Here is a 26,594-nt window from a genome sequence, read left to right as displayed (position 1 = left end):
CTAGGGACATAGAACTCATTACAACCTAGCTAGTTCTGCGGACCTCTTTGTTCCGCGGCAGAAAGTCAAAGAAAAAAGGAAAAGCGCTGCCAGTTGCCAGCTTTCTGAAATGCTAAAGCATGCGTCATTTTTCACCAGGTCTCGTCTTGATATCCTCAAAAGACAAACTATGAAACCGGCCTCAGCCCTTTCTGGCATTAATTACACTGCTGTCCAGCCGATCTGTTTTTCCTATTATATGCATTTCTCAGCAGGGATTTTTTTTTTTTTTTTTTCCAAGACTAATGCAGCTGCAAGTTAAACTATGAATGCATTTTCATTACTATGGGAAAAAAATAAGTAAAAAGGATGCAAAACATACAGCAAAACTTTTGAAGGGCTTCTGATGGACAACAGATATAGGGCAGGACCTGGGTGATCTGCAATTTCTCCCAACCTGAAATTGGCTGAGAGCCTCAGAAATTTCCAATACTTCCAGGGTTCTGTGGAGACCTTTATTGTGCCATTTGAAACTTTGCTTTGGTATCCGGATAAATCTTGAAGGTTCAAGTTTCTATTAAAGTGCTGAAATGAAGCAGTTTGATATTGCACCCAACCAGGAGGCTGCTTTCAAGGAATTTCTGTCCAGGACGATGGCACAGAGGATACAAATTTTATTTCATTTCCTCTGTTCCTTGTAGGGTTGATTGGTTGGTGGAAATGGCTGGCAGCCAGTTCTGGGAAAGATTCCAGACCTGACTCCGATTAACCCTCTCTGGTGAAACTCTGCTGGAAACCAACTCACCAGCAATTGCCATTAATCTACTTACTAATTAAGCCAATTCATTTCTAAAGGAGAAAAATTCCTTTCTTTAGCCAAACTGATGGGAGGAAATTTGAAAGAAGCGCCAAACTGTGTAACTGTAATTCAGCCAAGGACTGCTAAAACAAGGTGTTGATATATAGCAGCAGATTTAAAACAAGTTTCTAGGGCAACACTCCTTTGGAGACAGCGGCATATAGTGCATAGTAGATGAAGCTCGAACAATGCTCCACAGCGCTGTACCATCCCGTGTACTTGCGTTGAAAATAACATGTCTCTCTCCAATTAAATCGTGTTCCTTTTACGCACAAATAAATCGCCTCTGCAGCTTTCTTTTGAACTAAAGTATATCAGCTTTATGTGACAACTACCATAAATATATTTCTTGAGACTTAATAAATAACTTTAGAATACTGTAATCCAGAGCCTACAATTCAGATACAGGCTCTTAACAAGGCCTTACTTGTAGTTAGGGGAGTAGAAAGAACCAAGTTGGACATTACGCATGGAAGAAAAGCAAACCTGCCTTTTGGTAAACGGTGTCTGGCATTCCAGCAGAATCTTGGTTTGCATCCTTACCAGGAAGCAAAACTCCAAAGAGTTTCCCTACTTATTAAAGAATTTCTGACAGTCTTTAAGATGCGGCTAGGTGCCCTGTGCCGACGTAAGATAAGAATGAATCTTCCTTGAGGAAATGTACGATCTCCCTCTAGTCTTTATGACCCACCTTCATGGGGACTAGTTATTGGGTGAGGAGACAGCAAATTAGGTTGATGTTTTTGGTATAGAAAGACTATATGAATTAGAGAGGGAGTCAAACTTTTTAATTAAAGTCCGTTCCTTCCCACTCTTAGACGCCTGGGCTCTTCTGAGTCCCGGGAGCACCTGAATGGATGTGGTCGCCCCGCAGGGTCGGTGCGCCCTGCTCACCCAGCACCAGTCAGCGCTTTCCTTAAAGGCGTGGAAAGGAGGGCGCATAAGGCACGCATTGAGGTTTATTCCAGCACAGTGCTGGTTAATGTACATAATCTGGAAAGATTAAACAATTAGTTTAGAAAATCCTTGGAGATAGTATCCTTTGAGAGGGAGGCACCTTACACCAGGATGGTGAGGCCACTCTTTCTGTGGCCCTGTCTGTGCAGCCCAGGCTTCTGCTCAGTTAATCAACAGTCTCCGCGGGGCTGCTCTGGCGCATGGGTGCTTCCTCCAAGGACTCTTCTTTTGGGGATTCCGACAACTTCCCTAAACGTGAAGAAAGGTGGACAGACATAAACTTTGTTTTACTTACCATACACAAACCACTCCCCACTCTTCCCCCATAGCATTTTGCATCATCTTTTTAGTGGGTGCTCCCAGCCCTGGCCCTAGCTGGGAGCCTCTTCAGGAACCTGGAAGAGAGGTGGTGAAGGAGGTAGGGCAGGCAGGCAGATTATCCTTGGCCTTCTAGACAGCGTGTGCCAGCCAAGCTTTGCTCTGAGACAGTCTGGAGCTCTCCAGCAGCCCCAGACTGCAGGAATGGTCTTAGCTGCCCCTGATAAAGGCCAGTACTCAACATTCTACTGAAGCCATTGTAACAGAATAAAAAAAAGTAGGAAGAGTTGTCTGTGTTTGGACCCAGGGATTTGATTTTTCCAAGATTTAAATTTCCATTTGCTTTGCAATATTTCTTCCATGTGAAATAGAAAATTATGAATGAGAAGGAAACAAAACCACATTGGCCCTGGGCTCTGAAACTGGGGAATGGGAAGATGTCCCCACCCCCAACCTCAATGGTTTGGGCTCTCTGCCCTGTGGGGAGGAACATTTACCTGGTGCGTAAATTGTGAGGAAAGCCTTGGGGGTCTGAGACAGGAAAGCCACAACATGGGATGTGATGTTCCAGCTTTGAAGGGGAACAAAGGCCCTGGGCTAATCCCACTGAAAGCCGGGAGCGTGGAGAAGGCAACAAAGCATTGCAGCCTGCGGTCACCGGTAGGTGTCAATGTGGACACTTACAGCCAGGCAATGGGAGAGGGGAACACAGAGGAGCCAGGCTGTCATTCCAAGGCTTAACATGAACAAAGATAAAAACGTGACAACCTCGGATTTCAATGGTTGGGAGGTTCAAAGTGGAGTGCTCCAGAGCCTATCTGGGTCAAGTCTTTTCTGCAGAAGGGCCTTTCTTTTTCTAATCGGGTACCAACCAGGAAAGCCCCAAGGGCCTTTTCCCAAGGTAACTTTTCTTACTCAAAGCTTTCTTTAAAGTAATGTCCAATACTACGCACTGCCATAAAGATACGGAGCTTGTGAGATGCCTGGAAATAGCAAAAAGGGCATTGTTTTCTGCACCCCAGAAACTCCAGGAGGCTTCATTCAGTCCTTACGAACTTGAACAGGCTACCTAAACTTTCTGGATAAGCTTCGTGTATTCTTTTGCACACTTAACGAAAAGCAATGAAATTCCCTTTTATAAAACTATGCATACATGTAGATGAGTCAACGGGTTCCATAATTTAGAAAAGTACCCATCTTACAAAGAAGTTCTGGTAGTACAATGTTGAAGGAATAGTGGAAACTTGCTAGAGTTAAATATACTGGAGATTTTAGTCTATTAGAAATCAGCAGACAAGGAATTTACCAACAAATAAATCTCCTGAACAATCTGGGAAAGATAATTAAGAATCTTCTACTAATACAACTCATTAAGGAAGATTATCTTAGAAAATCAATAAATGGACATGATAAATTATGTTTATATGAATAACTCAGAAACATTCCTTTTTTAAAAATTCTATCACTAAAACCAAAATACAAGTTAAAAAAATCATAACGTAATAAAATTCTGATTTGCTTTAGTTGAAGTAAGTCTCCTAAATAATAATAAAAAAAGGATGTAAATATCCTTAAAAGACTAATGACATTTCACAGGTAATGCAATTTAGAAAGAAACACTTCCATGTTTTCTTTTCCAACAATGTGCATTTTTGTAAACTGCTATAAATTGCAATTCAAAAGCACTGATCTCGCCATCCCCAATCATTTTTTATACTGATCAAATGAATGCAGATACTCCCATTTGGGAGGGGCGACATGACATTTCACTTGGCAGTTCTAAACAGGTCACAGACCTTTCACAGACCCTAAGGCAGTGGGAGGGAGCTCTTTACTAAACCGTGTAACCAAATCAAACCAATGGTTACCCCTTTTCAAAACCAATGGAATGGTTTGCACAATGCTATTCACATAGCAGTACAGAAACTGAAAGGATGGTCATCCAATGGAAATTTCTTTCCTTTTGTTTAAATTTGCAGAGCTCAAAAAGTAATACTTGAGGGAAAACAATTACATGTGCTATGATAAAAATAATAAACAATACACATGCATTTTTGTTGGCACCACAGGGCTCAGCTGTAACTGCCCATTTGTATGTATATATATGCACATGTATGTATGTATATGCATGTGTATTTATTGAAGATGTTGCTTTGTTTGAAACCTTCAGCACAAAGACACAACAATGCTGCCCTGGAGATGACCTATTGCTTTCAAGTTGCTTGAACACATCAGAATTTCCATTGTTAGGGTTGATTAATTGAAACTGATAAGTTACCATGAATAAAGATTGTTTTTCTGTTTAATGTGGTGGGCTTGATTTGGTAAATGCCTCATTCATGTAGCTTTGCAGTGCAGCATATGGGTAAAAGTCATTCAGTATCACAAACATATACAATTTATTATGCTTGTATGGGCACAGCCAAAGCCCTTTCTATTTTAATGACAAAGTTTCAATGAAAAATTTCATTTAAAGAGTCACTAGTTATATGAAGTGTGATTTTGTAATTTATTCTTTGAGTTTCCAGCTCTGACTTTCTGTGGATAATTTAAAATATATAATATTTTAATATAGTTTTAAAAAGGTATATATCTCCAAGTTATGCCCCAGCATTAGTCATTGGAAAAAAAGCAGAATCTACCTTAAATGTTAGCAGACACACATGAAGAGAAAGCACTGTCATCTGATGCCACCTCTGTGCCATACACTTGATAAAGTTACTATAAATGTTTCATTGTGAGGTCACCAATTATAGCTCACACTGCCCAGTTTACAAGAAAATGCAAAGGGGCTTGTTTGGTGAATAACATGCCAACTTCTTAAAGGCTTTTTTTTTTGTCTTAATGAATGAAGTCAGAAGCCAACATTTTGAAAATAATTTAGGGACTATCATATGAAAAATCCCAGTGGACTTATTAATGTTTTTCACCATTTAATTACTGTGAACTTCCTTTACTGGAAAGCTGATGTCACTTTGAAAAGTGTTAACTACATTAAAAGCGGTCACGAATATTTACCAATAAAGGGAAGGTTGGTAATTTTTGTAATGATGCTGTACAAAAACTTTTATTTTTTTGCCTTTTTCATTTAGGTTGCTCAGGTAGTAATGAAAAATATGAAAGACATGCTAATGAACAAATGAATAGACTGTACTAAACTATCAAAGAGATAGTTACCGTATTCAGCCTTTAATGTCTCATCAAATAAATTCTCTGGTCATTCATGTCCATGAAACAGTTCAAGTTCATCCAACATTTCTCAATTAAATTAGATGGGTGATTTCAGTTCAGCCCTTCTGGAGAGTAATAAACCACATCGGTCACAGTTGACCACAGCTAGCATGTGTTTAATAAAGGGTTGGATGTCCATTGGAAAGCTAATCAGTACACCGGCACTTGTAAAATTCCCTCCTGCATTTTGAAGTGATAATCTGTATCTAATTTTTAAAGAAAAATTTACTTTCCTTTCACTCTTCTGAGGCCAATTTCTTTTCTGGACCTGAATAGAGATCACTGGTGAAACGGGACCAAATAGCTTTGGTATGTGTACAACAAAAACCCACCTCTTTGTAGAACATAACAAATTATGCAATGTTCACAGATGCGCTTCACATTGTGCCTTTTGTGAGAAAATGAAGGCCCAAGTCTATTCCCCACCTCCCTCTTTATGAAAGACCGGGCTGCCAATGCAATCTGTTCTAATCCTAGAGAAAAATAAACACTCTTAATATGGAAGCTTTAGGTAGTTGTCTCTAACAGGATTTTCACTTGAACGTTTGGTCTATGCAATTTTTGCACATATGAATTTGAAGTTACAAGCTGCTATTTTTTCTTATGAACAGGTGAACAACTTGGAGCCTAAGGATTGAAATGTTAACTGCTCCTGTAACACACCTTGACATCTGCATATTTAGTGGAAATGCTGTTATCACACAGTTTTATGCTTGAATTTATCGGTTCCCAAAGAAATGCAGTAGCATTTCAGTCATGGTTTTAAAAACATACACACTGAAAATATTTAAAATTTTGTTTCTGTATCTTGGTTTCTGATTATTCTAATGGGAAAAGTGGTTATTAATATATAATTCTGAATAGCAAGGTAGCGATTTCTGCAGAAATGGTGAAGAATGCAGACAGACCTCCTGAGGCCCACCTTACCTCATGGGACTTCCACAAATCCTGGTCTGACTTTTACAGAATGTGCTAGTCATTGAGTGACTGTCTTAGAACATAAATTCCAGGCACTGAGAAAAATCTCTATATCCTCAGTGCCTCACCTAGGGTTTGCTTAGGTATTCATAAAGACTGTGGAATGAATGAGTGAATGGATTAACAAACAGAAGGTAAAACCTAGAAGGCTAAGTAGTGTGTTCCACTTATTATCCACAGCCTTTGCAGTTCCCTCACACATTGACTCTGGTCTTGGCCCTGTGACTTGCTTTGGCTAATGGGACAAGAGCAAATGTGACCCCAGCAGAGACCTGAACAATCCTTGTGCATTGGAGCCTGCTCTCTTGCTGTTCTGGAGAACTCTGAGACCATCATGAAAGCAAGCCTGACTTAGCTTACTTGATAATGAGAGACATGAGGTCTGGTTACCCCTGTCACCCCAGCAGACAGCCAGCACAAGGCCATCAATGACCAGCTGAACATAGAAGCTCAGCAAGACCAGGCAGAAGACCCACCACCTAGACGAAGGCATGTGTGCAGGAACATGTCCTTGGGACAGCAAGAAACAGCAGGGAACTGCAAGTCATTTGTGACCACCAGGTTAGAAAGCTCACATAAGGGAGAGGCAGGGGTTAGGAATGGTCTTGTAGACAAAACTGAAGAACTTGATTTTATCTTGAAAGCCACAGAGATCTGCTGAAGGATTCAGCAGGGAATAACAGTGTGAAAAAGTGAAGCGAAATATAAAATCCTTAGCAACCTCAACATTGAAGACACAGAGCTGGGGCAAAATTGATCAACCAGGATAGACTGAGAAGGGCACTCTGAATCGGAGGAGGAGAACCAGGACAGGTTGATGTCTTGGAAGTCAAGAGGAGAGCGTTTTGAGAATCAAGGTGAAGGATACAACGTTTCAGTTATGTGAGATGAATAAATTCTGAAGATCTAATGTACAGCAGAGTAACTATAGTTAACAATACTGTATTGTATACTTGAAATTCGCTAAGAGGGTAGGTAGCTCTTAAGTGTTCTCATCATAAAAGGAGGAGGAGGGAGAAGGATGAAGGAAAAAGAAAGGGAGAGGAAGAAAATGGTGAAATTATAAATATGCCAGTTAGCTTGACTGTGGTGATCATTTTTCACTTAAGTATATATAATTTTTATTTTTCAATTATATCTCAATAGAGCTATTCACAAAAAATTTAAGGGGCCAGGCACAGTGGCTCACGCCTGTAATCCCAGCACTTTGGGAGGCCGAGGCATGTGGATTGCTTGAGCTCAGGAGCTCGAGACCAGCCTGGGCAACATGGTGAAACCTTGTCTCTACCAAAAATACAAAAACTTACTGGGCATGGTGGTGCACACCTGTGGTCCCAGCTACTTGGGAGGCTGAAGTGGGAGGATCACTTTAGCCCAGGAGGTGGAGGTTGCAGTGAGCCGAGATTGCACCACTGCACTCCAGCTTGGGCAATACAGCCAGACGTTGGCAAAAAAAAAAAAAAAAAAAAATTAAGGAATGCTTAGCAGTAACAAAATCCTGGGGTGAGGTCAAGTGAGATGAGGACTAGAAATTGTATTTGCCATTTCACAGATTCTGGTGACCCAGTGGATGGCAGTGCCAGAGGGCAATGAAGCCAGGAGGAAAGTGGAGGAAACTGGAGCCAGAGAAGGGTAGCAAGCAGGTTCTGATTTCCCTCAGGCGGGTTCACATCAAAGGGAAGGGGGGCAGAGGGCAGCTGCTTGCAGAGGAAGCAAAGGAGAGAGGAAGAAAAGGAGGCATGGGCGTGTTTATGGAAGAGAGTACTGGACATGGTGGTGTTCTCCAGGACAAATAGGGATACTGTGAGACCATAACCTAAGTTCATGAAATCAGGAGTCTAAATGAAGTTAACCTCAGACTCAGTTTTTTTTTGTTTTTTTTTTCCTTTTCGAGGCGAAATCTTGCCCTGTCACATAGGCTGGAATGCTGTGGTGTGATCTGGACTCACTGTAACCTCTACCGCCTGGGTTCAAGTGATCCTCCCACCTCAGCTTCCCAAGTAGCTGGGACCACAGATGCTTGCCACCACGTTTGGCTAATTTTTGTATTTTTAGTAGAGATGGGGTTTCACCATGTTGGACAGGCTGGTCTTGAACTCCTGGCCTCAAGTGATCCACCCAGCTCGGCCTCCCAAAGTGCTGGGAGGATTACAGGTGTGAGCCACCATGCCTGGCCTCAGACTCAGTTTTATCAAACATATATAGATCACTTGCTAACGGCCAGGAAAGTGGCAGGCACATTTATACACAAGCCTTGTCACATTTGATTCCTTAATGCTAGAACATAGTTGAAGCTTGAAAGAAGTAGCTTTCTAACTGATCAAGGGAACATATCTCTCTTATGGTGGGCACTGAATGGCAGAACTCCTTACCCTAAGTCTTAATACAAACTGAAAACATACTGCCACTGAACTCATTTGGAATAGTGGGTATCAATTATTTAATGTGATGCCATAGAAGTTATTAAATCGTCACCTTGTATTTGCTTGCTAGAGCTGCCATAACAAAGTAGCACAAACTGGGTGGCTGAAACCAACAGAAATGAATTGTCTCACAGTTCTGGAGGCTAGAAGTTCAAAATCAAGGTGTTCGAAATTTGTAGGGCCATGCCTTCCCCTGAGACCCTGGGTGGAATCCTTCCTTGCCTCCTCCTAGCTTCAGGTCATGGCCACCAATCCTTGTCATTCTTTGGCCTGTGGTTGCATCACTCCAGTCTCTGTCTCTGTCATCACATGGTGTCTCCCTGTGAGTCTGTGTCTTCACAGGATGTGTTCCTCTTTGACACTAGTTATATTGAATTGAGTCTACCTGGAAGACCTTGGCTTAACTACATCTGCAGAGACTCTATTTCTAAATAAGATTACATTCATAAGAGCCTGGGGTTAAAGTCTCAACATATTTTTGTGAGGTGGTGTGTGTGTATGGGGGGGATCACAATTCAACAATTCAAAAGCATCGTAACACACGCTTTTCCAGAGAAGGCAACTGACTGCCTAGGTCACAGACAGGATACACAAGGAAAAGACTTCTACGAAGATAAAACTGAGACTTTAAAAGTGTTCTTTTAAAAAATGACTGATACTTAATGTACGCTTTCAATACATGGGATAACAATAACTGTGCAGTTGTTTACAAAGGTGAAGTGTTCTTACAATATATAAAATAAGGTAGGAATCAAATGAAGGTTCTTTCATCCAGAACAGGAAGAGAACTGATTTGAACCCGTAGGATTTTTTTGGTGGGGGAAGAAGAGAGAACAATGGTATAGTGAATTCATGATTTAGGACTCCATATGGGCCTGATAGATAAAATTTAGAAAGAAAAACAAAAAGACATACTGGCAGAACAAGATAAACATGTCTCTTGTAATGAAATGTGAAGTAATGAGCTAGCCTGTTAGGAATTGAATTGTGTCTCCCCAAAGATGCTGAAGTCCTAACCTCCAGTACCTATAAATGTGAGCTTATTTAGAAATAGGGTCTTTGCAGATGACCAAATTAAGATGAGGTCATTAGGGTGGACTTAACCCAATATGTCTGTGTCCTTATAAAAAGAAGGAATTTGAAAGTAGAGAGGTAGGTAGAGGGAAGGCAATGCGAAGACACAGGGAGAATGTCATCTACAAGTAAAGGAAACTCAGGGCTACCAGAAGCTAGGAGAGAGTCACGGGACAGATTCTCCCTTGCAGTCCTCAGAATAAACCAACCTCACCTTGGTTTCAGACTTCCAGCCTCCAGAACTGTGAGAATATTAATTTCTGTGGTTGAAGCCACCTGGTTTGCAGTAGTTTGTTATGGCAGCCTTAGTGAAGGAATACATAGCCCAAACCACAGGTCTCTTTGTTTCAGCTGCAGAAACCCATCCTGATGGTCAAGAATAAAGCTTGTATTTGGTAACAGAAGCTAAATGTGCTTCATGCTGTGTGGAAGAACAAATTCACTTCTTGAAGGCAGAAGCTTTAATGAAAGAAAGTTGAGAAACAACAACAACGACAACAACAACAACAACAACAACAACAGTTTTTAACCTGGGCTATGGCTTTGTAGTAAGCTATGAGCCTGGGAAGGTTAGAGGGCACAGACTCACTTCGTGCAGAGGAACTGAGCTAGACCACCTGCTGGCTTGGAGTCTTCAGGACCCTTCATGTCACAGCAAAGTAGGCACCCCCAAACTTATAAGAACTGGCTGTAAACTGGGAGTGAGAGAGGTACAAGAAGCAGTCACAGAACTATATTCAGGAAATATTGCATCAAGAGGGAGAGACAGACAGACAGACTTGAGCATGCAAACCTAAGTTCCAAAATAAACGGGATAGAACCCTAGGCAGGACAAAAGCAAAATAAGCTGTCAGAACATGAATTCACTCCAGGTAAATTTAAGTTGATGAAACAGTATGACAAAGATTTTAAAACTATGCTTAGTATGTTTAAAGAGCTCATGTTTAATGATAATTATCATAAAAAGGGAAAAACAAATTATGATACAAGATAGCCCAGAGTAAAACAAGAACAGTGGCTTTGAAAAAGAACCAATTAAAATTTTTGGAAATAAAAGAGTCACTAAAATGAAACACTAAAACATGGGATAAACTGGCATAGCTGAAGAGAGAATTTGAAAGTTGGAAGGTACTATTGAAGAATTCACCCATACGCACAACCAAGAAAAATTAGAAACTGTAGATTGGAGGCATGGAAGAGAGATTGAGAGGTGCTTCAGAAGAAATATAGAAGCATAGAAAATGTACAAGAAATATTTGAAAAGGTAGTAGCTGAGAAATTTCTAGAAGTAAAGAAACACATGAATCATCAGATCCAAATTTCATCATGAATACTGACAAAGATAAATACATCATTGAATACATTGAACACCATAAAGAAAACATTAAATAACTACAAATGATTAGAAAATTGACACCAGACTTCTTATAATCCTAAGTAGAGGCTCAGTAGTGATGATACAATAAGAAAATGTGGAGGAAAGAATAACTGCCAACCTAGAATTTCAGGTCTTGCTAAATTACCATCAAGAGTGAGGTAAAATTGAAGGCAAACAGAATTTACCATTAACAGGCCCTCACAAAGCAAATTATTGAAGTAATGATACTCCTAAACATACACATATATTAAAACATATGCATATATAAACATATACAATAAAAGAAAAGAAACACAGCTTTCAGCTTTCAAATCAGCATGGGGGAACAATAAAATACAGAAAATGTTATCAACCTAAAAGAAAGCAAGAAAGAATAGAAAGTAAAGCAAAATATCAGAAAATACAAAGACAAGGTAATAAAAATAAGTCCAAATATATCAATAATCACAACTGTAAACAATAAACTCTCCTGTTAAAAAGTAGCTATTATCAAAGAGTATTAAAAAGAAAAAGGTATCATTTTAAGTTGCTTAAAAAGAGAAAAATCCAATATAAAGAATCATAAAAATATTGAAAAAAATGAAAAAAATACAATGCAAATATTACTAATACGAAAACTATTATAATGTTATTGATATAAGATACAATAGAATTTAAGACATCAAAGACATTCCTGCCTCAGCCTCCTGAGTCGCTGGGAATACAGGCGTGTACCACCATACCCGGCCACACCAGGGTTAAAGAGGCCAGTGCATGAAACAATCCACAAGAAAAAATATGACAAATTAGGAAGCATTTAACATAGCCTTAAAACTTAGTATAACAAAAAACTGACAGAATTACTAAGAGAAACTGATCAATCTTCAGTCATAGAGAGATGTTTTTATATTTCTCTTTCAGAAAACATAAGAGATTACGCATACAATAAATTAGACGAATAAAGAATGTCTGAACTGCCAAATTAATAAGATGAGCTAATAGAAAGGTTACAAGGAACTTAGGAGTCATTAATTAAAGGTAAAGCAATCTCAACAAAGCATATTTAAAAATCTCTCTGTTAAAGAGACGATCGTGATGGAATAAAATATTTAGAGTCAAGCAACAGTGAAAGTGCTGTCAAAATTTACCGGATGCAACGAAAGCATTTTTAGAGTCATAAATGCATTTATTAATATGTAATAAAAATGAGTAAGCTAGAGGAAAAAACAGAAATATCTTTTAAAAATAGAAGGAAACAGCAGAGAAACACAAAAATCCAACAACCAAAAAAAAGTAGAGCAAATTAATAAACCAAAACTTAGCACTTTAGAAAAGACTAAAAATTATATAACACTTTGACAGTATTAAGAACAAACATATGGTAAATATATAAAACAACATCAGGGAGAGGCTGGGTGCAGTGGCTCAAGCCTGTAATCCCAGCACTTTGAGAGGCTGAGGTGGGCGGATCACTTGATGTCAGGAGTTCGAGACCAGCCTGGACAACATGGCGAAACCCTGTCTCTACTGAAAATATAAAAATTAGCTGGGCATGGTGGCACACACCTGTAATCCCAGCTACTTGGGAGGCTGAGGCAAGAGAGTCACTTGAACCTGGGAGGCCGAGATTGCAGTGAGCTGAGATCTTGCCACTGTACTCCAGCCTGGCCAACAGACCAAGACTCTGTCTCAGGAAAAAGAAAACATCAGGGGCAGAAAAGGGGCATAATTACAGATATTTTAGAATTAATGGGAGAATACAATGAACAAGTTTATTTCAATGTATTTGAAAACCTAGATCAAATGGATTGTCTAGAAAAAATGTTGCTGCAATTGACTCAATTAAAAAAAAAACACTAACAGCTATTAAAGAAACTAAATTTGTATTTGAAAATATCTCTCACCTTCACAAAGGACACTGGGTCCAGTTTGACAAATTTTTCACACCATCAAAGAAGAGATATCTTTTTTTTTTTTTTTTTTTTTTGAGACAGAGTCTCACTCTGTTGCCCAGGCCGGAGTGCAGTGGCGTGATCTCAGCTCACGGCAGCCTCTGCCTCCTGAGTTCAAGCAATTCTCCTGCCTCAGCCTCCTGAGTAGCTGGGATTACAGGTGTGCACCACCACACCCAGCTAATTTTTGTATTTTTAGTAGAGACAGGGTTTCAACATGTTGGTCCGTCTGGTCTCAAACTCCTGACCTCATGATCCACCTGCCTCTGTCTCCCAAAGTGCTGGGATTACAGGCCTGAGCCACCATGCTCAGCTGAGATACCTATTATATACTAACTTTAATCATCTGAAAGAAGAGGTAGAAGAATCTAATCCTTCCTAATGAGTCGAGTATAGCCTTTATATCCAAACTAGATAATGGGAATTCAGGGAAAAAAAATTATAGACCAAACTCAGAAGAAAAATTCTACATAAAAGACCAGAAAATTAAAATTAATTATGAACACAAAAGTTAAGAAATACAAGTATAATTTAACATGAGAAAATGTATTGATATATTTCAACATCAACAGATAAAAGGAGAATGATCACAATTATCAGCTTAATAGGTAAAGGGGGGAAAACCAGGTAAAGCTTAGCCATCAATTTGTTATAAAAACTTTCAGCGCCTGCCCGGGCGCGGTGGCTCAAGCCTGTAATCCCAGCACTTTGGGAGGCCGAGACGGGCGGATCACGAGGTCAGGAGATCAAGACCATCCTGGTTAACCCGGTGAAACCCCATCTCTATTAAAAAATACAAAAAACTAGCCGGGCGAGGTGGCGGGCGCCTGTAGTGCCAGCTAATGTAGTCCCAGCTACTCGGGAGGCTGAGGCAGGAGAATGGCGTAAACCCGGGAGGCGGAGCTTGCAGTGAGCTGAGATCCGGCCACTGCACTCCAGCCTGGGCGACAGAGCGAGACTCCGTCTCAAAACAAAAAAAACAAAAAAAACAACTTTCAGCACCTGCTATAGAAGAGAACTTTAGTGACTTGATTAAAGAATAGCTATGACAAACCTACAATAAACATCATACTTCATGATGACACTTTAGAAATTATCCTGTTAGAGACAGAAACCAAAAAAGGATGCCACCGACTGCTCTATTACAATACTGGAAATTCTAGCCAGTGCATTAAGAAAAAAAAAGTACATACAAGAGACAAGTCTTTCAAATTATAGATGATGTGATTGTCCAAATATAAATAAGAAATTTTTCAGCTATAAGGCCCACAGAGTTCAGCAAGTTTGTTAAACATAAGATCAAAAGCATAAAAATAGTCAATAATAATAGATACTTACAATGATCATAGAAAAATGATTCCTTTCATAATAGCAACAAAAAGTATAATTTACTTATATCTATAAGTGTCTCAGGAATAAATTCAATAAAAGATATGTAAACCTTTTATGAAGATAGTGTAAAACATAATTTAAAAATATACAGGAGGCTCCAAATCAATGGAAAGTTGTAATGTATTCATAGCTGGAAGGATTCAATATCATAAAAATGTGAATTCTCCCAGATCAATCTTTATATCAAAATACCAACAGTCTTTTCATGGAACTTGAGTAGAAAAGACAAGTAGGTAATTTGCACAGAATGAAGATCCTAGGAAAAGCTCCTACCAACACGGAGACTTGGCATATGTCAGAGATAGCATTACAAAAGGGAAGGGGGCGGGAAAGGGAGGGTAAATGATGATATGATAATCAGCTATTCTATTGCAACAAAAGACTCCAAAACTACATCATCTACAAAAATTAATTCTGTGTGGCGATTCCTCAAGGATCTAGAACTAGAAATACCATTTGACCCAGCAATCCTATTACTCGAGATATACCCAAATGATTATAAATCATTCTACTATAAACATATGCATATGTATGTTTATTGCAGCACTATTCACCACAGCAAAGACTTGGAACCAACCCAAATGTCCATCAATAATAGACTGGATAAAGAAAATGTGGCTCATATATACCATGGAGTACTATGCAGCCATAAAAAAGGATGAGTTCATGTCCTTTGTAGGGACATGGATGAACATGGAAACCATCATTCTCAGCAAACTAACACAGGAACAGAAAATCAAACACCACATGTTCTCGCTCATAAGTGGGATGTGAACAATGAGAACACACGGACACAGGGAGGGGAACATCACACACAGGGGCCTGTCAGGGGGTGGGGGATATGGGAGGGATAGCATTAGGAGAAATACCTAATGTAGGTGATGGGCTGATGGGTACAGAAAACCAGCATGGCACATGTATACCTATGTGACAAAACTGCACATTTTGCACATGTACCCCAGAACTTAAAGTATAATTAAAAAAAATTAATTCTGGTGCTTTCAAAGGCCTAAGTGTGAAAATCAAATTGGTAATATTTTTAGAAGACAATGTGGGATTGTTTCTATAAGCTTAGAGTAGGAGATTTTTTTCTAGGAAAGGCAATCAAAGAACAATTCATAAATTAAAATATTAAAAATATTACTACATAAAAACTTTTAAAAAATTTGATTCAACTAGACATCAAAAGCAAAGTTAAAAGACATGCCACAGACAGGAAGAAGATATTTATGAACTGTGAAACTAACAAAGAGATAATGTTCAGAATGTATAGACTCCTATAAAAAAGAACCACCCAATTACAGAAAAATCATCTACTTCTAGCACCAAACAATTCATAGAAGAGGAAACTAAAATGGTTAATAAACATATAAAAATTATTCTTATTAGTTATCAGGGAATTTCAAAAAAAGAATAAAATGCAATTTCACACCCTTCAGAACAGCAAAAATTAAAAATATGGCAACTCCAAGTGTAAGTAGGAAAATGGAACAATACAAACTCATAACCTACTGATATGTGTGTAAAGTAGTGTAACCATTTATTAGCATATTCTGACACTACCTAGTAAAGTTACTAGAACTCAGCAGCTCCTCTTCCAGGTATTTAGTGAACCTCTCGCTATGTACACTATGAGAAATAGCAGCTATTTATGAATCTAACAAACAGAAAATCTTCTGAATTCCCATCAACAGCAGAATGAATATGTTGTAGAATATTCATATTGCACAATGGAATACACTATACAGCAGGTAAAATAAATGAACTCAAGCTACATACAGCAAAATACTATACATAAATTTCAAAAACATTTATAGGTAAAAATTAAGAACACATACTTCCACCATCATGGATATAATGTTTGAAAACATGCCAAATTATGTTATAAATTATTTGTACATGTATACGTATGAGAGTGTGTGTGTGTGTGTGTGTGTAGTGATATAAAATACGTATGATTGACAAACTCTAAAATCAAGGCAGTGGTTACCTCTGGGTAGAGAAGGAGGAATTGTATCAACTCAGTCTTCACTGTCTTACTTTTATGACTCAAGCATGGCAAAGTCTAATAGAGCCAGGTGATGTTCAACATATAATTCTCTGTATTCCATGAATATCTGAAATATTTTCTAATAAAAAATTTCTACATTATGTCTATAAATAAAATTATGTCATCGTTTTTGGATCAACTCTAGCTTACATTGGTGTAGAATTTAATAGTAGACAAAATACTTCCTTTCTGTAACATCCTTTTCCCCATGTGATTGTTTATTTGAAGATGGGGAACTTTGATTAAAGAAGTTGAACAAGCCAGGAATGCGATAAGCTAAAGATTGAAACCCAGTGACATTTGTAGAAGCCGACGGTTCATAAATACCACTCTTCTGATCTCAGTTTATTCCTTCAATTTCCAAACTGGGGGTTCCAGCAGCTGAGTGGAATATTAATATGACACCTTTCATACACAAAGATGCCACGTCAAACTCAGTTAAGGGTACCCTCGGTAAGCCCATGGATTTGCATGAATCCATGTATAATATCCTGTAACATTTTGCCAGCAGACTCATTCCTAAATTAAAAAGTTAATACCCACTCATCGCTGCACTAATTAAACCCTTTCTCAGCATTTTGCTACTACCATAATGGCTTATATGGTTTATAATGCTTCTTAAATGACCATAATATCAGCCTGCAACCAGGCAGCAAGGTTTGGGATGAAATCATTGTCACAGGGTAGAGATGCTGCTGGAATCCAACTCATGGCTTAACTGGACTAACGACACACACCAGAAACATTCTTGTCTCCTGCCTCGTGCTTTAGAGAGCTTCAAACACTAGGTGTGGGTGTGATAAGGAATGTGATCAGCGGTATTTATTAAATGAAATATTGTCTATGTATGCTTAAAAACATCACTAGACTGAAATAAGACAGTCCGTCAAATTAATAAAGGACATTTTAATATGTATTAGTCTAACCTTTTTTCTACTAAATTTTTATGATCTTGCAAATTCAAAGTAATTACCTGCCTATTTATTTCAAAGATTAACACTGTATTTTCAAAGCATATGGTTGCCTTCCCTTTTCATTTCTAACATTTTTCAATCCCAATCTGACCTATGGACAGAGTCTGAGTTAGAGAGAGAGCCTCTTTTTTTTTTGTCTTCACTTCTCTAATGCAGTTGGTCATCCTAACCAATTTCTATACCATTGGGAATTCACTGTATTTGGAAGGAAAACTTGAGAGACAGGCTGCTGATCTTCCAGGTTTTTATTTATTTGTTTGTTTTCAGACAGGGTCTTTGTTGCCCAGGCTGAAGTGCAGTGGCACCATCACGGCTCACTGCAGCCTCCACCTCCCTGGGCTCAGGTGATCTTCCCACCTCAGCTTCCCTAGTAGCTGGGACTACGGGTGCACATCACTACACCAGGCTTTTTTTTTTTTTTTTTTTTTTGTGGAGACGGGGCTTCCCCATGTCGCTCAGGTCGTTCTCAAACTCCTGAGCACAACAGATCCACCTGCCTTGGCCTCCCAAAGTATTGGGATTACAGGTGTGAGCCACTACGCCCAGCCCCAGGTTTTAATTTATCATCTAGTATGCTAAAGTATATGCCTCAAGTATTAATAGAAAATATCTCTAAATGTATAAAAAGCAAGGGAAATTCCTAAGAAAAGGTGGTTGAGAATTAGCTCAAGTCTCAAAGACAAAGATGACATGCACAACCTAGAAATATAAAATTTGAATAATAGGTAACTGATGGCAATAAGGGAAGTAATGGAAAAGTTGGTGGCAGTGACATTAACATTTACAGACCCCGTAATACATTATATTTAGTAAATCAGGTTAGTCCTGGTACTTAACTCACAATTCGTTGATAAACTCTTCCTAACATTTTTATGGCCATCAAGTCTATGTGAAATATACTGTTTGGATATACATTGTAATATTAAAAACTATGCACTTGAATATGAATCTGAAAACCTTAACAAATTATATCAATTATAGCTGACAGTCTAGAAACAATATATAAACCAATGCTAACACTTACGCCTGAAACTTCTTTTTATTTCTTATCTAACTTCCAACTTCTTACATGATTTTAAAACTTGTTTTTGTATTTAAAACAACAGGGGCAACTGAACTTCACTTTCAAACAATATTTATTTTTATAAATCAGTGCAAAATATACTTAGTGAAAATACATCTTGGGTCCAAAGCTTCAAAGGGTGAAAAGGAAGATTTTAAATTATATCTAATATATTACGATTGTTCTGTCTTTTAAAACCCTTTTCAGATCACCCCCTGGATGTTTCTTCCCTAGAAGTCTCAGAGAATTAACAACACAATGTAATCTAGGTTTAAATTTGGGTTTCTCCTGTGTTTCAGATACTGATGTTTGAGCTTTCTCTTCCTGACAAGCCACTTAAAGAGTCACTGTTACTTTGAGGTTTTATCTATAAGATTCGTGTCTTTTGGGCTCATTAAGAACATTTCCAAAGATTACAATGTCAATAGCACCTAATTACTGGACTGTGAGAAAGTTCTTCTTGAGTACATAAAATCTGTGGCAGTGCACAGTACACAATAGGCAGCTCAGATCCCAAATTTTATCACAAGTAAGTAGCAAACAAATTAATAATGTTACCTGTGCTCTCTTGGATAATTACTACTGCATAAAAACTGCTTTGAAATGTTGCAGATAGTATTGTATCTCATTCTTTTAATCCCCTTAGAGTAACAAGGATTTATTTGTCTCTTAAACTTTCTATGTTGCATGTACCACTCGACTTTCTCGTTCTGTTTAGAACTTTTAGAACTTGCAAAAGTAACAAAAAGTCATTTTCAACCGGTCTAGGAAGGACATATCACCTGATATGACATTGTTTTAAATTAAATTTTATATTTTACTTTACTCTTTTCAAAATATATACTGTATGTTTTGATACTATTGCTAGATTTTATTTTTTACTTATGCCTGGCAGAAAATCAGCTACTGCAGAAGCAGAGGAGGCTGGGCACAGTGGCTCATGCCTGTAATGGCCAGCACTTTGAAAGGGTACGTATGGCAGCAGGATAGCTTGAGCCCAGGAGTTTGAGACCAGTCTGGGCAACATAGTGAGACCCTGTCTCTACAAAAAATAAAGAAATTAGCTTGATGTGGTGGTGTGTGCCTGTAGTTCCAGCTACTACTCAGAAGGCTGAGGCAGAAGCATCACCTGGGTCCAGGAATTTGAGACTGCAGTGAGCTATGACTGGACCACTGCACTCCAGCCTGGATGACAGAGCAATACCCCATCTCAAGAGAAAAAAAAAAAGCAGTAGAGATTAGCTGTTTTAATTTATTAGCCTACTGTTTAAGGCATCATTACTTTCATGGGGGGATTAAAATATAGTTTTGCAAGGCTTTAGCTTGGGATTATACTATGAACAGCTCAAGAGGACAGGCAGAGAGAAGAATCAGCTAGGCATGTCACATATATGATCTCACTTCATCCTCATAACAAACCTAAGAGGTAGGGTTGCCATGTCTGTTTTACACAACAGGGAGCACTAAGATGAAGGCACCAGTGAGTAAGTAGTCACCTAAGCTTGGAAGCAGTCTGTCAGCCTCCAAAGCCCAGGTTCTCTCTGTTACACTATGGATATTCCCCACTGTGTTTTGTTGCAAATGGGATATTTTCCGTGTTGTCATGCATGAATCTTGGGGCAGGTGAAAATAATTGAGTGGGGATTAGCACGTACCCTTAGCCTACACTGGATTTGAATCCAGCTGCTCCACTTATTTGCAATATAAACCTACCAGTTTACAAACCTCTCTGTATTCAATGGTCTTACCTGTAAAATGGGGGAGAGCAAGAGTACCTACCTCATAGGGTTTTTGTGAGGATTAAAGTAAAAATGTGAAAGGCATTTAGAATATTACGTATATCCACTGAATGCTAGTTACATGTAATTTCACAAAGTGTTTTGTGGTGTGAAAGTATAGCCTAAGAAGCTCAACCTTTGATGCCAACACTGAGGATTCTGTAACAGAAAGGATAATGTTCCATAGGATATTTTAAATATTCCTATCCTATTTACATATTTAAAAATGGAATGCATTTTAACTTTAAAGTGTTCAGTTTGGGATCTGTTACCAAACAGGTTATAGTAACCCCTTATATTTTAGGTACCTGTATTAGTCCATTCTCACACCGCTATAAAGAACTACCCGAGACTGGCTAACTCATGGAGAAAAGAGGTTTAATTAACTTAGTTTCACAGGCTTAACAGGAAGCATGGCTAGGAGGCCTCAGGAAACTTACAATCATGGCAGAAGGGGAAGTAAACACATCTTACAATGGAGGAACAGGAGAGACAGAGAGAGACAGCGAAGGGCCACACACTGTTAAACCATCAGATCTCACGAGAACTTACTATCATGAAAACAGCATGGGGGAAATCAGCCCCCATAATCCAATCACCTCCCACCAGGCCCCTTCTCCAATTCGACATGAGATTTGGGCAAAGACACAAATCCAAACCATATCAATACCTAATACCTGTTTAATAGATATTTTTGAATTAGTGCTTGAAAGCATTAATAATGTATTAAACTATTTCCTGGGAGTCTGAAGAGGGTACTCAACCTTGTAAAGTACTTTGGGAGCTTGGAATAACTTGTTTGGTGAAGATTAGCAATAATCTAGGCTAATTTGGCCCTTTTATTAGCAATAATCACACCTCAGATAAACCTTATTGGCTGCAATATTGCCACTGCGCAAAGCTATTTTGGTCCTTTAAATGTCCAGCTTGAAAGCCATCTGCAAGGCATTGCCACTAAAGATCATGCTTTCTAAAGAGAAGATTCATTTACTCCCCAAATTAGAAAATCAGTAATTCAGCTTTCCTCTTAACATTCATTTAGTTGTTTTTATTCAGTAAAAATAGGAAATTTATTTCTAGTAAATTTTGGATTAACTGGAACCAATTAATAAGAAATTTTTGTTAACTGGATTATTTCCCAAAACTATCTTTAGAGGGAAGAACATTACATGTCAAAGCTGTATCTGAGATTGAATAGGAGGAAATTTCATGGTTATGTCCACAGGCTTCTGGTGTGAGCATTTTATCTTATGCCTCCTCTATAATGCTGATTAATATTCAGAATGATGAGCCTTATAGCACACTGTAAAATTATGGATCATAAAACATTTATATTCAATTTTATTAGTAAGGCAAAAAAATGAGCTAACAGATTTTAGGAGGATTTTCAGTAGACAGAGCGGCAGTAACTCTACATTTTGCATTTTCAGGGCTTAGAAAAGGGAGTGACAGTGTTTGTTTCAGTGGGGCTGCCTTATGTGTCATGTGGCCATCAAAATTTATTTGTGTCACTTCAAGGGGACCTTTGCAAAATGGTTTTCTTGGCTAGGGAAAGTCAGCTTTCAATGCAAAATCCTCAATTGAATTTTTAGGGAATGGAATTCTATGGTTAATTAAACTTCCTAACTAAAATTGCAGGCCATAAGTGAATTAATACAGAAGTAGAAAACCAAACACCACATGTTCTCACTTATAAGAGCTAAACATTGAGTACACAGGGACATAAAGATGGGAATAACAGACCCCGGGGTCTCCAAAAGGAGGGAGGGAGGGAGGCAAGGGTGGAAAAACTTCCTATCCCATACAACTAATTACTAGTTCACCAATTGGGTGATGAATTCCATCAAAGCCCAAACCTCAGCATCATGCAATACATCTACACAGCAAATGTGCACATGTACCCCTGGAATCTAAAGTTAAAAAAAATTTCAAGCCAACTAAACTCATTAATCCATATGTTTACATAAAATGTGAGTACATTAAGATGCTTTAGAAATAATTTCAGCCTGGGTAACATGACAAAACCTCATCTCTAAAAAAGCCAACCAATCAACCAAGCAAACAAAAATCAGCTGGGCATGGTGGTACGCACCTGTTGTCCCAACTACTCAGGAGGGTGAGACAGCCAGGTTGCCCAGGCTGGTCTAAAGCTCCTGGACTCAAGCATCCCAAAGTGCTGGGATTACAGGTGTGAGGCACCAGGCCCAGTCTACTCTTCTTGTAATTATTAAGTTGGAAAAAAATAGGAATTTAACAGGAGCTTCAGGTTTGTTGGCAGTTTAATTTAAAAAAAACAAATGAGATTCCAACTAAGGCGGTTTCTGGTTTTGAAGTAAAACTAATTTTTTTTTTTTTAACTTTAAAGACAGGGTCTCACTCTGTCACCCAGGCTGGAGTACAGTGGCATGATCTTGGCTCACTGCAGCCTTGACCTCCTGGGCTCAAGCAAATTCTCAGCCTCCTAAGTAGCTGGGACTATAGGTGCATGCCACTACGCCTGGCTAATTTTTTTTTTTTTTTTTTTTTTTTTTTTGTAGAGGTAGTCTTTTATGTTGCCTAGGCTGATCTGAAACTCCTGGTTTCAAGTGATCCTCCCTCAGCCTTCAAAAGTGCTAGGATTACAGGCAAGAGCCATTGGGCCTTGCATAGATTGATTTTCAATTAGCAGTGATCAGTAGTCAGAAGTATATATTAGGATTCTTTTATTCAGTTTATCTGTGCAATAATTTTATAAATTGGCTGAAAAAAGTCATGCATTTGCCCAGAATACCAAATACCTCAGGGTACAAAAGAAAAGCAAAGTTAATCTAGACTAAGTAGCCGTTCTGGTGTGAACCTCATTTCCAACAAAAAGATTCTTACCTTTTGGTGAAAGTTGAAGAGATGCCTGATCACTGACTACATCCACATGCTTACTGTCTACCTGTAAGTGAATCAAAAACTTTCATTACTTAAGTTGAATAATATTAACTCAGTAAATATTTAAGAGAGAGAAATAAGCTACTTACTGAAGATGTACAATGACTTGAAGAGGAAGTACCTGTTACGGTTGTTCTAGATTGCACTAATAAGGGTTTTACTTTCTGAAAGACACAAAAGATATGTACTGTGTTATCAGGAGGAAATAATAGTCAAATCAAATGGACGTTAATGTTCTCCAGCCTTTAGTTGACCAAGATATGGAAACTATGCTTGTCACTTATTTGCTCAAATATGGCTGGGGAAATCCTTTTCTTTATTCCAATGGGATACAGTCTCTTTCTTCTTCAGCCCACTTTGAAAGAAAATTTAAGAAAACTATTTTCCTTAGTATCTCTTCTGACTCGACTTCCTTTTGGTTGTCCCTACAATTGAGACTTACTACTTGCAACTGTTTGGAAGCTACAAGGGCATCCCCACCACCTCCTAGTTACTAGAAGCTACAGCAATGGTGTCCTGATTCCCAAGTTAAAGAAAAGTTTCCTGAAATTAAAGGAAGCACATACTTCTAGAAATGATGTATTATGAGATCTAGATGAAAATCTCCTTAAGGCTTTTGGCTGGGACAATGGAGTATAAGAATATATGGATTCAAGGAAATGTAGACAGATGACTCTGGAAATGAATAGGCTGAAATGAAATGCAAAGGACTTTTGGATGTGGTATGGAAAGATTACCTGTGAATAAAACACAGACATAGAACTTAAATCCAAATAAGACTTTCATTTCTTATATTTTTCAGTGTTGCTGTAAGCTGATGAAAAACGCAGGGTCCAGGCATGGTGGCTCATACCTGTAATCCCAGCATTTTGGGAGGTCGAGGTGGGAGGATCGCTTGAGTCCAGGAGTTTGAGACCAGCCTGGGTAACATGACAAAACCTCGTCTCTACAAAAACTACAAAAGTTAGCCAGGTGTGGTGGCACATGCCTGTAGTCCCAGTTACTTGAGGGGGCTAGGGGAGCTGAGGCGGGAGAATGACTTGAACCCAGGAGGTCGAGGCTGCAGTGAGCAGTGATTGTGCCACTGCACTCTAGCCTGGGTGAAAGAGTAAGACCTTGTCTCAAAAATAAATAAATAAATAAAGCAAGCAGGCAAGTAGGAATACTCAGGTCCTAGACCAAGAGAAGATGGAAACCCAGGACTTCCACCCTGGAGCTCTCATTGACTTGGAGGGCATTTGCCAAACTTTCTGAATATGTGCATGAGTTGTCAAAGGTTCCTATGACTTGGGAGGACAGGATACAACTCAGGGTACACCTAAGGTGTGGAATTTAACAAGACACTCCCACCCCACTGTACGGGTGGGACTGTAATGCTATAACCAGAGTAAAGGTAAAATACTACCTCAAGTGAGGCTCCCCCAAGCAGTTTGCAAGGAAAATGCCTGCTTCTAAGGTTGGCAACTAGTTGAATACCATTAAAAAAAAACCCTCCTTTGCTGGGCGCAGTGGCTCACGCCTGTAATCCCAGCACTTTGGGAGGCCAAGGCAGGTGGATCACGAGGTCAGGAGATCGAGATCATTCTGGCTAACACAGTGAAACCCCATCTCTACTAAAAATACAAAAAATTAGCCCGGCGTGGTAGAGGGTACTTGTAGTCCCTGCTACTCTGGAGGCTGAGGCAGATGAATGGTGTGAACTCGTGAGGTGGAGCTTGCAGTGAGTGGAGATTACACCACTGCACTCCAGCCAGGGCGACAGAGCGAGACTCCGTCTCAAAACAAAACAAAACAAAACAAAACAAAACACACACACAAAAAAACAAACAAAAAACACCCTCCTGTGAATTCCTAACCATTACTAGCCCATGCCATTTGCCAGCTGAATTCACAAGGTGGTCTGAAAAGTAATATGCTAAAAAAATTAATTTAACTAATTCCAGAATAATGGTGTTCATGGCAATGGAAAGAAGCACATTTAAACCTTTTATGGAAAAATTCCTCTTCAGCCGAGTCCTCAGAGAATTTTTATAAATAAGGTTCCAAGGAAAGTGAGCAGTTCATTGTCAAAAATCTGTATATACATCATGAGTAGTTGCTAGCATAAACAAGATAGTAGAACCAGAGTCTCTAAAACTTCAAATATAGAAATTCTCAGTCATAGAATATAAAATAAGTATGTTTAATATGTTTCAAGAAATAAAACGTAGAAGCTTGATGATGAATAATTTGTTTGCATATTTAAAAAAGCAAACAAAATTTATTTCTATTTTTTAGAAAAATTATAAATATAATAATTGAAATGAAAATCAAGAGGCCAATTTTAGCGGAAAAATTATACATCTGTGAAAATAATAATAAATTGCAAGAGAGAATGAAACATATTATCAAGGATGCAACTCAGAGAGACAAAGTGATGTCAAATATAAAGGCTAAGCAATAGCAATACGAAGGATAGAGGGAAAAGGTAAAACCTCATTTGGTCAGAGTAGAAGACAGAAAAGAATAGGAGTATGGCAAAATATAGAGTTAAGAACTGAACACTTTCCAGAACTGATGAAACAAACTGACCTCAACTTTCAAGAATCCTGATAAATTTCAAACAGAATAAACAAAAAGAAATTCACAACTAGACACATCATAGTAAAAATGCAGAACACTGAAGAAAGAGACCTTAAAAGCAGCTAAAGACGAGAGACAGATCAATGTTAAGAAAGTCACAGTTAAAGAGATAGCAACATTCCAATGCTAACAATGTGTATTAGTCTGTTCTCATGTTGCTGATAAAGACATACCGGAGACTTTACAAAGGAAAGAGGTTTAATTGGACTTACAGTTCCACGTGGCTGCGAAAGTCTCACAATCATGGTGGAAGGCCAGGAGGAGCAAGTCACATCTTATGTGGAAGGCGGCAGGCAAAGAGGCGCGCTCGTGCAGGGAAATCCCCTTTATATAACCTTCAGATCTTGTGAGACTTATTCATTATCACGAGAACAGCACGGGAAAGACCCGCCCCATGACTGAATTACCTCCCGCTGGGTCCCTCCCATAACACACGGAAAGTCAAGAAGAGATTTGGGGCCGGGCGCGGTGGCTCACGCGTGCAATCCCAGCACTTTGGGAGTCTGAGGCAGGCGATTCACGAAGTCAAGAGATTCAGACCATCCTGGCCAACATGGTGAAACCCCATCTCTACTAAAAACACAAAAATTAGCTGGGCGTAGTGGCAAGTGCCTGTAATCCCAGCTACTCAGGGTGTGAGGTAGGAGAATCACTTGAACCCGGGAGGC

General features: G+C 38.8%; 1 protein-coding gene across 1 annotated transcript in view; it reads right to left on the bottom strand.

Moving 5' to 3' along the window:
- Positions 1–1,604: 1,604 nt before the first annotated feature.
- Positions 1,605–26,594, bottom strand: part of LOC105547676 (putative uncharacterized protein encoded by LINC01552) — a 56,255-nt gene continuing 31,265 nt past the window's right edge. Inside the window, exons 5-7 of the mRNA XM_011991336.1 lie at positions 23,394–23,468; positions 23,248–23,308; positions 1,605–2,044 (exon numbers count right to left, since the gene is read on the bottom strand). Coding sequence (XP_011846726.1) covers positions 1,962–2,044; positions 23,248–23,308; positions 23,394–23,468 — 219 coding nt within the window. The 3' untranslated portion in view covers positions 1,605–1,961. The remainder of the gene's footprint in view (positions 2,045–23,247; positions 23,309–23,393; positions 23,469–26,594) is intronic.

The sequence above is a fragment of the Mandrillus leucophaeus genome, unplaced genomic scaffold (genome assembly GCF_000951045.1).
Source record: "Mandrillus leucophaeus isolate KB7577 unplaced genomic scaffold, Mleu.le_1.0 Scaffold394, whole genome shotgun sequence".
Classification (NCBI taxonomy): Eukaryota; Metazoa; Chordata; class Mammalia; order Primates; family Cercopithecidae; genus Mandrillus; species Mandrillus leucophaeus.
This window is presented reverse-complemented; position numbering and strand designations above follow the sequence as displayed.